Source organism: Neovison vison, chromosome 6, assembly GCF_020171115.1.
Source record: "Neovison vison isolate M4711 chromosome 6, ASM_NN_V1, whole genome shotgun sequence".
NCBI classification, from domain to species: domain Eukaryota; kingdom Metazoa; phylum Chordata; class Mammalia; order Carnivora; family Mustelidae; genus Neogale; species Neogale vison.
Window position 1 is genome coordinate 203,820,363 of NC_058096.1, and position 14,312 is coordinate 203,834,674.

Genomic DNA, 14,312 nt, shown 5'->3' on the forward strand with positions numbered 1-14,312 from the left:
ATAGTACTTCAGCAAAGAAAGAGGATCCATGTTCATCCTTCTTGAATCTGGAGAAAAGCAGTAGCACATCTTCCTAGGCTCCTTCAGATGCAAGCAGAGATAACCCAGTATAATGCTGCGTCCTACCAAGGTGGTTTGTTATAAACAGAGAAAAACTTTATTCCTCAGTCAATAGGAATCTTACAAACAACTAAATCCTATGCGATGAAAGCCTGGAATTAACTGAGAAGCCCTGTGGCTGCCCGGATGACCTGACATTAGACTGAAGATGAAAAGAAAAAGTCAATGCCACTGCAATTAAGCTGTGAGCAAAGGAAGGGGTGAGCCAAACAGGAATCCAGAGGGGTGCCTACCAGCTATAGAGGTGCAGTTCTCTCTCATCAGGAATAATTTACAGTCACTGGAAGTGGCTAGGAGGCAGAGCAGCACTACAGGAGATGCAATAAACATTCTGGAGTTGTGAGCCTATCATCTGAAAATCTCCCCCACATAATTCTCTCATGTCCATACAAGCAGAACCGTAAATATAATTTCAGGAAACTCACAGCTACCCTCATGCCTACCTGTGGTCACCTCATGAATTCATGACCCCAGACCACAAAGTCTCTCCACAAGAACTCTGCCATTGACTCATCCATGATGTGGGCAAGAATTCTCTACTCTCAAATCTGCAAATCTGAATCTGCACATCTGTTAAAGACAAGTTAAATGCTAAAGGTTCATCCAGCACTGGAGTGAGGTCTACGCAGAGGGACAACAAGCCATTTCTTGAGAAACAGCATATGAGTTCACTGTTGCTGTGTTCCCAGTCTCTACCTTCTCACAACAGATGACCTAAGAAATGCAACTGGAAACACCATGCTCTCCCAGCAAAAAACCCGAAAGAAGAAAAAATAAGGCAACCTATGTCACTCGCTAGAGCCACTCACCATCCAGTAGGTCTTCCGCGTCATCCCTGCCGTGCTCCTCCACTGCCACTTCCTCCTCCTCCTCCTCCTCTTCCGCATCCTCCAGCTCCACGTCCGGGTCCAGGTCTGGATCGCTCCCTGAGGCGGATTCGTCTGACATGGCTCCCAGAGGTCCTCAGTGGGCATTACCAACTCATGATCCACTGCAGGGGTCCTGGAAGGAGGACAAGAGGCATCAGCATCACCAAGCACTTCAATTAGGAACACGAGTCTTTCAAAGAGAAAATGCCAAGGATGAATGCCCTGAGGGGCAAACTAACCATACCCAAATTTCAACCTTCCTCACAAGTGCACTGACCCTGATATACGTTGGGTGACTCTCTGCCCAGCTCAAGCTAGTCTTCGCTGCTTGGACAAGAAAATGTCTTAAAGTGACCAAACAAACACACTCTATGCATCAGAACTCCCACTTGTTCATTCCTTCAATTTTTTTTGTATCTTTATATATGCATACATATACACATTAAGGTTATACAGTCACAGACACTACCACTAGGCTTTGGGAACAGAGCAGGAAATGCAACAAATCATGCTGGGGAGTTGGCACAGCCAGAAGGAGACTGGGGGAGTTCTCACTGAGCAGAGGCCAGAGGGCAGAGGGAGCCACACAGACATTCGGAGGGGAAGTGTTCCAGGCATAATGAGCAGCATGGACAGAGCCCTGGAATGAGAGTAACTAGGAGAGTCCAGGGAAGAGGGAGTGGGTCCTGCCTGGAGCTGCCTCCGAGCACCATCTGGAAGACAGTATACTTTCCAATCACCTGAATGCAAGGCTTCCAGCAGGCACCACACTGCCACTCCTCCCCAGTATGTGGGGAGCCTCACACTCCCCATGACTCAGAATGTTCCTGTGTCCTTCTCTGTTCTCAGGCTCTGCCTTACCTCTTAGCCCAATTTCAGCTCCATTTCTTCCAAGAAGTCTCGGTCAACTGCCCCAGTGTTCTGGGGTCATACTTCCTCTTCTGAACTCCAGTAGCAGCCATGCTTGACCATGCTGACCTTCACTGAAGCCTTCATATGAGCTACCTGGCAAAGTGCTTTGCCTTCTGTGGTTTCTCACTTCCAGTCCAGACAGTAAATCCCCAAGGGCAGGGAATTAGGTGGGAATTGTATATATCCTGGACCTGGAAGCATGTCCTATTCAGATCATTCACTCATTCACGTTCACTCCCTCGTTTGTCAACTTGCTCTATTATGTCTAATATACACCAGGTACTGCGCTTGTTTGTCTGTCTGTCTCTTTCTCTCTTGACTGTTCTACTTTACTATTAGCTATAAAGGTCATTTCTTTTTTTTTTTTTTTTTTTAAAGATTTTATTTATTTACTTGACAGAGAGAGATCACAAGTAGGCAGAGAGGCAGGCAGACAGAGAGAGGAGGAAGCAGGCTCCTTGCTGAGCAGACAGCCTGATGCGGGACTCGATCCCAGGACCCTGAGATCAGGACCTGAGCTGAAGGCAGCGGCTTAACCCACTGAGCCACCCAGGCGCCCCAAAGGTCATTTCTTCTTGATGGGGAAAAAAGACAAAGAGAAAGCTAGACAGACTGCTTTGTGATAAAGCAAGCACTAACAAAATGTTAACATAAAGATTCACTGACCAATTCTTTCAATTTTTCTATATATTTCAAATTTTTCATAATAAAATGTGGGGAAGGAGCACAAAATAAATAATCTTTTCTAAGACAAACTGCTACAGACAACCACATCCACAATCAGGTTATCCTAAAATTCCTCCCATCTCCTAAAATAAAAACCAAAACACAAGTCTCTAATTATTCAACACAAAAACTATTCCAGAACTGAAATCTCTTATTAAGGTCCAGACACAATTTGAAGTAGAACTTTTATGTTCTCCTAAAAAGAAACAGAAACAGGGCGCCTGGGTGGCTCAGTGGGTTAAGGCGCTGCCTTCGGCTCAGGTCATGATCTCAGGGTCCTGGGATAGGGTCCCGCATCAGGCTCTCTGCTCAGCAGGGAGCCTACTTCCTCCTCTCTCTCTCTGCCTGCCTCTCTGCCTACTTGTGATCTGTCTCTGTCAAATAAATAAATAAAATCTTAAAAAAAAAAAAAAAAGAAACAGAAACAAAATGAAGTAACTGAATCCTTTAGTTCTGGAAAACTAGAATTTAAGACTGTCTATTTAACAACCATAGGAATTATGAGTGTGTATCCCTATGGGTCATGTACTTAGCCTCTCAAGGCAATGAAAGCAAAAAACAGCAGTAAAATGATTTAGTAATAAAATTTAAATTTTTGCATTAGTAATGCACTTCCAAAACACCTACAAAGGGTGTTAAGGCACAAGGAATAAAGGTGTTCCACAAATAGAAATTAATATAACTAATGCTGAACTATCATTCACTGAGTGACAAAGCAGATTCCAAATTTCTGAGGGAGTAACAATCCTATGTCTTTAGGTTCATTAGGTTTTAGAAAGGAAGCAATAAATCAATTAGATGTCATCAGCTTTGTAAGTGAAATTTATTCTGAATATGAGTATGATGATAATTCAACAGCAGCTACTCTAAGTGGAAGTCAATATCTGTAATCAGCATAACCCCTCTGGTTCATCCTAGACTGCTTGAGATAAGTGTTTTGCTTACAGTGTGTTTGGCTGATTATGGAGCAGCTTTTAGAGGACAATTTTTAATTAGCAAGTACCTCTAGGTAATCTGAATGCCTGTCATTTTAGAGAAGAAATTGTGTGGTAGTGGAAGAATGACAATCACTTAGAGGTAAACAGTAACAAGGAGAAGCCTCCTGTAAACCCTCAGTTAATGAACATCTTCAAAACAACCTCAGCCCCAAGCTCCTGATAGATAGAAGCAAACATCAATTAAACATCAACAACCACACATATTATTAGAATATGAGACATTGGTCGAGGCCCCTACTCAAAAAACACTTTAAAAAGAACTTTAAAATAGTACCCAGGTATCAGATACCCCAAACAGAGAATAAACCGAAAAGTGACAGATTTAAATCCCACCAAATTTAGTTATTCTCTTTCCCTACCCTTCATCAGTCACTAAATCTCATTACAGGGATGACACAATGAATTCTTTTCTCTACTCTTCAGAACCACACCAACTAGGTAAAAGGCAGGTTTTGCTGTTACTGAACTCCTTCAAAAAAGCAACAAAAGGAAACTGGCAGGGGAAAAGCTGATCTTAGCAGGCAGCAGTCCAGTCAATTACATTTTGTCTGTATGGGGCTCCACCCACACATACAAACACTTCCAAGTGGGCACAGCCTTTCAAACACAAGGAAGGTAGCCCTGACTTGAGAAATTAGCTCTCAGAACTATAAGGCAGACAAGAGGAAAAAAGTTAAGGAAAAAATGCATCTCCCTCATTTGCTCCCCCAACCCATGTGAAACTGTCTCAATCTCCAGGGAAGAGGAGCTGTAGGAGAGATTATGGGTGTGCTGTGCCTTAATGAGGATGGGTATTCCTACAAAGCAATTTCTGGGAATCAAATTCTATTTTAATGAAACTGGAGAACTAGCTATTTAAAGAAGCTCTAAAAAGAACCACTCTGAAAAGTAAATACTCAATCCCTAAGTAATATGTTAATGTCTACAGTTTAATATATTGGGTTTCCTAATGGAGGCTATAATTATGAAGAAACCCACAGCCAATACCACTCCAGTCCTTTACAGCAATCTTGAGAGTGAAGGAAAAGTTTCTTCTGTCCTGCTAAGTTCAAAAACATCGACACCTGTCTATAGAGCAGTGCCTGGCCAAGAATCAGTGAAATTAATCATGCGGGCACAGCCCTAAGACACACCCCTGGGGAGCAGAATACACAGAACAGAAAAACACAAAGACACACAGGTACTAGCAAAGCCTTTGTTCACAAAACAGACAATGCTTGGAGAGTCCACACTGAAATCATAAAACTGTGGCACACACTTCCTCACCACAGCATAGCAGCCCATGCAATTTCAGAGATGTCGTTCTGGTCCTTGGCAGCATCCTGATGCTATGTTTGATATTAAAAAAATAATTCCAAACTGACATGTCCTCATTAATTTTGGTGACCTTGAGTTGTATTAAATTTCCCCAAATTATCTCAAAGCAATTCCACAGTGAGTACCATGCACACTTCTTTTTCCATTAAGAGTATAAACAAAATGGGGCACCTGGGTGGCTCAGTGGGTTATAAGCCTCTGTCTTCGGCTCAGGTCATGATCTGAGGGTCCTGGGATCAAGCCCCACATTGGGCTCTTTGCTCAGCCGGGAGCCTGCTTTCCCTGCCCCCCCCCATCTCTGTCTCTGCCTGCCTCTCTGCCTATTTGTGATCTCTGCCTGTCAAGTAAATAAAATCTTAAGAAAAAAGAAAGAGTATAAACAAAACCATGCACTTGTGCTAATTTACAGGGGGAGGAGCTTTAAGAGCACAAAAAACATTCAGTCTAAAAACTTTAGGCAACACTTCTTCAAAGAACGGCACTAGTCAAGCAATTTATATAATTCAAAGACTAAAGAACAAAACAAGAGTTCAGTCCATTTCTAGCACTCAAAGGGTACTTTGGATTTTTCCAGCCTGCTGAGAGATCCACTATGGATCTCTGAAGTTATTTCAAAACACCTTCCCTTAAACACACACACACACACACACACACACACACACCCCTTTCCTAGGCAAGACAAAAACCTGATGCATACACGTAGCCCAAACACCTTTTGATTATCCTTCGGTTGCTTAAAAAACACATTTAACATACACAAAGCAGCCATAGAGCTAGAAAATGACACAGCTCAAGATATTTTATTCAGAAATCTAAGGAGACTTTTGGCAATATGGAGCTTAATTAAGACAAAATAAGGAAGAGAAGGTGAACAAAACATTCAGGACTCCAAGGAGCAGGGCCACAAGAGACAACTCTCTCTAAAAAGCAATGCAGTGGAACTCGATTCAGGGACTCAGCACCAAGCACAACAGAGGCACTGGAGCCATGTTTACAGCATCCATCAAGAAACCTAAATTCTAGCCACAGCTCTATGGGAAACTGGCTGCATGACCTTGGTCAAATCAGTTCTCCCTCAGCTTCCTTACCCCTCTTAGATGAGGGCAAGAGAGAGACAGACCAGGATTCATCTTGAAGATCCCTTCCAGATTCTATGACAGCAGTTCCCAAAGAGTGGTCCAGAGACCCCTGGGATCCTCAAGAAGGGTCAAAGGAGCCACAAAGTCAAAATCATGCATGGGTTAAAGAGCCATTCAAAGTGCAAGACAGACTGGGACGCCTGGGTGGCTCAGTTGGTTGGACGACTGCCTTCGGCTCAGGTCATGATCCTGGAGTCCCGGGATCGAGTCCCGCATCAGGCTCCCAGCTCCACGGGGAGTCTGCTTCTCCCTCTGACCTTCTCCTCACTCATGTTCTCTCTCACTGTCTCTCTCTCAAATAAATAAATAAAATCTTTAAAAAAAAAAAAAAAAAAGTGCAAGACAGACTAATGGATTTTAATATAACAGAATACAAAAAGTTCCTTGATATAGTTTCAAATTCCATATTACAATTAACCTTGAAGAAACTACCACTTGTCAGTTTCGGTTACAGTATCAAAGAATACCCACATAATTATCTGAAAAGGCTGCTAAAACACTCCTCCCTTTTCCAATTACATTTTTCATCTACTTTAACAGCATAGTAAGTCAACAAAACAATAAGTCACAACATGCAGAAGCAGATTTGAGACTCTGTCTCTATTCAATCAGACATTTTCAAATTTTCAAATGTGTAAAACAATTCTACTCTTCTAATTTTTTCATTTTGGAAACTATAGTCATTTTTCACTAAAAAATATGTTAATACATTATGAGTTTATTATATTTTAAAGAAATTGGTACTTTTACTTTACTAATACAGTGACTATTGATCATTATAAGCCATATAAACAAAAGCTTTTGGGGATCTTCAATAATTTTTAAAGTATAAAAGGATTTAAGACCAAAAAGCTGGAGACCTATTGTCTTAGAGTCCCTATTTTTAGGTATCATAAAGAAAAACCAGTATTTAGAAAGAATGTAACAAACAGGACCACATTACATAAACATAAAATATTTAATTTAATGCTGTATTCAAATAAAAAGTACAAGTTTAATCTACTAATGATATACACAGGTTATTTTACAAATGTAATTAACCATCAAGTCCAAACTTTCTCAGTGACTGAAATTAATATTACATTTGCAAAGTCAATTTTTTACTTTTATTACTGAATCTCTGCTATTCACATGCCCTGTAAAATGGCCAAGGACTGAGGTTCCCTGTGTTTGCCCCCAAAGCTCCCCGACTTGGGTCTATCACCCAAGAGGTCACTGAGCAGCATATCCCTGCAGGGTCAGTCCCAGGCATTTTGATAAGTAGAAATAAACTCCAGAGGGCCACTGCTGAGGGAAGTAAATTAAAGACTCACTTCATTCTCCATGGAGTCAGCTGGAAAAAAGGGGGGAGGGAGGGTGACAGACAACTGCGTGAGGAAGACAGGAGCTGAAGCAGGGGTGTGCTTTGGCTGTGAGAAGGCTAGGTGACACAGCCACTACTGCCCAGAGGAACCTGGGCTCTGAAAAATTCTCTTCCTCTCTCTCAACTGACACACATGTGTGCGTGAGCCACATGAACATTTTAAACCATCAGTATAATGTGAGGGTGATTTAAAAAAAAGAAGAAGAAGAAAGTAAGGTCCCAGGACCTCTGAATACTGAGGATGAAGCAAGAGCAAAAGCAATTTTGGCTAAATGTGTTACCATTTAACTTGTGAGCCCTGTATCTCTTTCTACCCAGCTCTCAATTCTTAAAGTAGAGATTAAGAGAGGTAAGGGTCTACAAGGAAGGAACATGTCTGGCCTACTGAGGCCCAAGCCAGCCCTAAGTCCAGATCAGCCTAAGAGCACATTGGATTTATCTACTAGGCGGTTAAGAAGAGCCTCAGAGAGAAGCCAAACCGTGGCTGGTGTCCCGTCCCTCCAATTTCCACTACAACTACCCCACACCCCTCTCATCAGTCTCTTCCCAAAGCCCAAGCCCTCTGATGCCCCTCCCTTCTCCTAGGAGTTCTATCACTGAGCCATGGAGCTCATGCTGGATGCCTACAAATCCAGACAAACAGAAGCTGAGCAGAGAGGGGATGGTTTGTTCTTCACAGCCCTGCAAACATTCACACAACCTTTAGTGAAGACTTCTCTGTATCTAGTCAACCTATCCACTAGACACAATCCTGAAAAGTTCTGTGCCAGTAGCATTTTGACAAATCAAAGCTTTTTTTTTTTTTTTAAGATTTTATTTATTTTTGAGAAAGATGGAGAGTGAAAGGGAGCAGCAGACTCCCCAAGGAGCCTGATGTAAGGCTCAATCCCAGGGCTCTGAGATCATGACCTGAGCCAAAGGCAGATGCTTAACCAACCGCGCAACCCTGGCATCCTAGCTTTTAAAAATAAGACTATAACAGAAACTCTACATAAATCCTTCTACAATACAAATAATAACCACAATTTTCTGAGTTGATATTGATCATTTTAGATTCTCAACTGCCATTCATTTTAAAACAGCTATAACTATACAGTATACAGATTGCATGCTATCGTTTTTCCTAGATTGGCATCAATTACAAATAAAAGTCTTAATAGATGACTACTATTTTGTGACATATACTCATATTTTCAAAACAGTCTACAGGAAAACTTAATATACTAACATCATTGTATTTACATGGTTATTCAAGTTTTTCTCTTTGGCTTTGCCAAGTGACTTGGGCACGCTGTATGGTTAGCTCCTTAAAAACATAGGTTAAAAAAAAAAAGGTAAACTCTTCTTACTATCTTTTTTTTTTTTAAGTAGGCTTCACACTCAACACAGACCTCAAACTCACAACCTTGAGATCAAGAGTTGCATGCTCTACCAACTAAGCCAGCCAACTAGTCCAGGTGCCTGGACACAGGTAAACTCTTCTGGCTCTAAAATAAATGATAATGCTAGTCAGGTATACACACCCCTATGGTAACTGTGATACAAAACAAAAATGTATTTAGTCTTTTCCCCTGGTTCCTGGCAGAGCTCCCCAAATCCTTGGAATTTACTGAGTGAAGGAGTATCTTTTGTTGTTTACACTGAGCCCCCTTTTGATCACACTTAAATTTGTAGCAATGAAGCCACTTAGGGTGGGGTCCCCAGATAGCCTCAGGACATCCTGGGTGGCTCAGTCCGTTATATCTCTGACTCTTGATACCCACTCAGGTCATGAGCTCAGGGTTCTGAGACCAATCCCAGTGTCAAGGCTCCCCATGCAGAGGGGAGACTGCTTCCACTCTCTCCCTCTGCCCCTCACCCTACTCTGTGCATGTATGTGCTTGCTCTCTCTCTAAATAAATCTTTAAAAAATAATGTCTTTAGGAAATACACAATGAAGTATTTAGTGGTAAAAACATATTAAAAAACCTCCTCCTAAAAGACATTTTTTTAAAGACTTTATTTATTTATTTGACAGAGATCACAGGTTAGGTAGAGAGGCTGGCAGAGAGAGAGAGGAGGAGGAAGCAGGCTCCCTGCTGAGCAGAGAGCCCGATGCGGGACTCAATCCCAAGACCCTGAGATCACGACCTGAGCTGAAGGCAGAGGCTTAACCCACTGAGCCACCCAAGCGCCCCCTAAAAGACATTTTAACAAGAGAATAAAAACATCTATTTCTAGTTCTCCGAAGATTTAAACACTTAACAAGTACGAAATATTTCCAAGTACAGATTATAATTAATTAGTAACAAATTAGTATGAAACTTCCTTTAAGACACAAAAATGTAGGGTTAAAAGGGTTAATTAAGCCTCCCAGCATCCCTATGTGAAAACAGGATGTCCTCTAAGTAGGTGATAGGCCTCTCTCCCTCTTCCCCTGAGCCCAGCAGGAACTGGAACCATCTCTGAGGCAAGTCTCACCTGGGTTCCCTCTGGAAGGCTCTAGGTCTAGTCAATGTCATAAAAAAATAGCACCCCACAGGCAGGTAGAAATTGGACTCACCATCTCACCCTCCCTTTTTGTGTAGACGTGGCCCAGTTCTGAAGTCTTCTAAGGAGACTTACATAATCTATCTAGATTACATGTTTCACTGTTACTTATGGCCAAGGTTATTCAACCAGTGTCCAGTGCTTAAGCTCCTACACACACACACACACACACACACACACACACACGCACGCGCATGTGCACACATAAGCATGTGCACATGCACTTCATCGTTACAGAAAGAAGTAGCTTAAGATTCACACCACTGAACCACTTAGTTAAGTACACTTGCGCTACATCTCTCTCTGGTCTAACGATGGACATGAATATTGATGAAAACAATGACATCTGAAAATCAGCAAAACTAAGTGGGAAAAAGAGTGTGACTTAACCTAAAGCAATATACTTTAGTAGAAAAAAAGCTGCTTCTTTCAAACTCGTACTTGTATATCTTTTTTGGGGAAAAGGACATGAAGTCTGGACAAAACTCAGGCTATAGATTTTGCTAGTAAGAAGAAAACCTACAGAAAAACCTCATCTCTGTAAACAGAAAATAATGGATGTTGACCCTTAGGAAGAAGAGCTATCTCTCAAAGACTGAAACATTGCTTGTGTGGATGCATACACCAAACCAGTTATCTCTCATCACTCTTCAGATAAAGATGCTTATTCCGTGGAGGCAAGGCCATAATTCCATTACACCATACAGGCAGTACAGAGACCAAAATAATACACACAAGAATCTTAGGGCCACAATACTCTCTTGCTAGAAGGGACAAAGGGCACAGACTGAGATGAACAAAAAGTCTGAGGAAATAATTTAAAGAAAAAAGTAGTTGATAGCTATTCTGTACAAAGAATGGTCAAAGGAAAAGACAGAAAGGTTAGCAATTAATTAGTCTAAATTATTATGGTCCAATATTATGATATAATAAAGACACTATGCCAGGCACTGTGGGAGTGATACAAATACATGCCTCAAAGAATGATACAGAGCAAGAAGCCATAAGACTACCTGACTCCAAAAGAGAAAGAATCAATAATAATGTTATTTTGGGACACCAAAGAAGTCTGTAGCATTTGAGTAAATAACAAATACCAAGTCAAATCTAATCATAATTTAAAATGAATACAAAACAATAAAAAAATGAAAAATGACATGTTTGTCCCACCAAGAAATTTACAATGCATTATAATGTTGTGGTTATCTTTTTTTTTTTTTTTTAAGATTTTATTTATTTATTTGACAGAGAGAAATCACAAGTAGATGGAGAGGCAGGCAGAGAGAGAGAGGGAAGCAGGCTCCCTGCCGAGCAGAGAGCCCGATGCGGGACTCGATCCCAGAACCCTGAGATCATGACCTGAGCCGAAGGCAGTGGCTTAACCCACTGAGCCACCCAGGCGCCCCGTGTTGTGGTTATCTTGATCAAAAACTATGAAATACATACCATTCAAATTTCTTTTTTTTTTTTTTATTTTTTTTTTCAGTTTTTTTTTTAAATTTTTTTATTGATTTATTTGACAGAGAGAGATCACAAGCAGGCAGAGAGGCAGGCAGAGAGAGAGAGGAGGAAGCAGGCTCCCTGCTGAGCAGAGAGCCCAATGCGGGACTCGACCCCAGGATCCTGGGATCATGACCTGAGCCGAAGGCAGCGGCTTAACCCACTGAGCCACCCAGGCGCCCTCAAATTTCAAGATTAGCAAAAACCAAGATTTAGTGTGCTATTTTATAGCATCCCTACTGATTACACTTTTGCCCCAAAACCTATAAAATAATCTGCGAAAGAAATTATTAACTGAGAGTGAGTACTTGAATACTGGGTATACAAAAGTCATGAAGGTAGGCAGGACCAGAAGATGATACCAGGTTAACAGTTCTAGAGCTTTCCAGTAGAAACCAACAAGGCAGCACCACAATGACCAAGGTCCATCTAACAATTTGGACAAGGACTCCCTGCTTGGCACCCTGGCAGAGAGGAGATCCTGCAAATTCTCCCACTGCAAAACATCTAGAAATATGAATAAAATTATATATAACACTTATCTTATTTTAAATGCACAGCTGTTTTCACAAAACAACAACAACAACAACAACAACAAAAACAATAGAATAGACCAAAGGATAAGAATGAAAGGCAAACTGAAAATATAGACAAATATTCTTGCAAGCTGACACTATGTCAATCCTAGAAGAAGAGGGTGCCAATCCTATGAGTGGGTGGAGGTCAGATTAAGAAACAATGCCTTGTGGTTCAAAGAAGCTAAAAAGTAAAGTCTACAACCTCTATATAAAGACTGGAACTTAGGGCACCTGGGTGGCTCAGTGGGTTAAAGCCTCTGCCTTCGGCTCAGGTCATGATCTCAGGGTCCTGGGATCAAGCCCTATATCGGGCTCTCTGCTCAGCAGGGAGCCTGCTTCCCCCTCTCTCTCTGCCTGCCTCTCTGATTATGATCTCTGTCTGTAAATAAATAAATAAAATCTTTAAAAAAAAAAAGAGGGGGCGCCTGGGTGGCTCAGTGGTTAGGCCTCTGCCTTCAGCTCAGGTAATGATCCCGGGGACCTGGGATCGAGCCCCGCATCAGTCTCTGCTCAGCAGGAAGCCTGCTTCCTCCTCTCTCTCTCTGCTTGCCTCTCTACCTACTTGTGATCTCTCTGTCAAATAAATAAATAAAATCTTTAAAAAAAAAAAAGACAGGAACTTAAAGAGTTATACTCTCTGTAAAGAATGATGTAGAAAAAAATCTAACCACCAATACACAAGACAACATAAAAGCTTATGTCAACCTGGTTTGGAGGAGGGGAAAAGTATCCAATCTACATGGTCCAAGAAATTAATCAAAACTAAAGTGGTCCAGGGGTGCCTGGGTGGCTCAGTCAGTTATGCATCCAACTCTTGATCTCATCTCAGGTCTTGACCTCAGGGGCAGGAGTTCAAGACCCTCATTGGGCTCCACACTGTGCACAGAGCCTACTCTAAAAAAGTGGGGGATGGGAGAGGCACCTGGGTGGCACAGTCAGTTAAGCATCCAACTCTTGGTTTCAGCTCAGGTGGTAATCTCAGGATTGTAAGATCAAGCCCTGCTCTGCTGAGTGCAGACACTGCTTAGGATTCTCTCTCCTCCTTCAACCCCTCCCCCTCTCAAATAAATAAATAAATGAATCTTTAAAAAAATAAAATAAAATAAAGTGGTCCCAGGCAAGTGATATACACCAATCACCTATAAGTAAATGTAAAACATCTCTAGGACATACCTCTACCTGGGCCACATAGGACTCACAGGTAAAGGGCGCCTGGGTGGCTCAGTGGGTTGAGCCGCTGCCTTCGGCTCAGGTCATGGTCTCAGGGTCCTGGGATCGAGTCCCGCATCGGGCTCTCTGCTCAGCGGGGAGCCTGCTTCCTCCTCTCTCTCTCTGCTTGCCTCTCTGCCTACTTGTGATCTCTCTCTGTCAAATAAATTAAAAAAAAAAAAAAAAGACTCACAGGTAAAGCCTTATTGAAGATGAACTCACAATCCTAAAGTACAAACACATGAGAAACTAACCAAACAAAAGCAAGAGTCAACAGGGTAAGACTAAAACTAGTTTACTAATAAAAACTTCTGATAATAAAACTACCAGATTGAAGGAGATAAACTATATACTATCTGAAAAGAGGCAGAAAAAACTTTCATAAAATTTAAAACAAATTCATGATGACAAAAGCAAACAAACTCTTCACAAACCAGATGAAACTTCTTTCATTGGATAAAAGGAATCTACCAAAAGCCACAACACATTTAGTATGGCTAGGAGCATACACTACAAACTCAGGTACAAGATCTGGTTTCATGCTATCAGTATTTTTATCAACATCAAGTTGTCAGAGATTCTTTTTTTTTTTTTTAAGATTTATTTATTTACTTTAGAGAGAGAATGAATGAGCTCAAGCAGGGGAAGGGGCAGAGGGAGAGAATATCCAAGCAGACTCACACTGAGTGCAGAACCTGACACAGAGCTCAATCCCTTCACCCATGAGATCAGGACACTCAACCAACTGAGCCACCTAAAAGCCCCCAAGTTGTTAGGGTTTCTAACAAACAGACAAGACACGCACATACACAAAGCATAAAGATAAGTTCAAAGAAAGAAAATTGTCAACAATAGAGGATCCTATTTATTCTACATAAAAAAAATCTATAGTTAAACTACTATTAGAAATGCAGGAGAGCTTAGTAAGGCAGTTAGATGAAAGAACAATATAGGAAAATCTACCTTCTTTTTTAAGATTTTACTTTTATTTATTTGAGAGAGGGGGCATGCGTGAGCAGGGGGAGGGGCAAAGGGAGAGGGACAAGCAGACT

General features: G+C 41.5%; 1 protein-coding gene across 4 annotated transcripts in view; it reads right to left on the bottom strand.

Annotated features, from left to right (window-relative positions):
• Positions 1-14,312, bottom strand: part of RAD54L2 (RAD54 like 2) — a 110,544-nt gene that overhangs the window by 69,137 nt on the left and 27,095 nt on the right. For all 4 annotated transcript variants that reach the window (XM_044253483.1, XM_044253482.1, XM_044253484.1 and 1 more), the window contains one exon: positions 930-1,122. In XM_044253483.1, coding sequence (XP_044109418.1) covers positions 930-1,068 — 139 coding nt within the window. In that variant the 5' untranslated portion in view covers positions 1,069-1,122. The remainder of the gene's footprint in view (positions 1-929; positions 1,123-14,312) is intronic.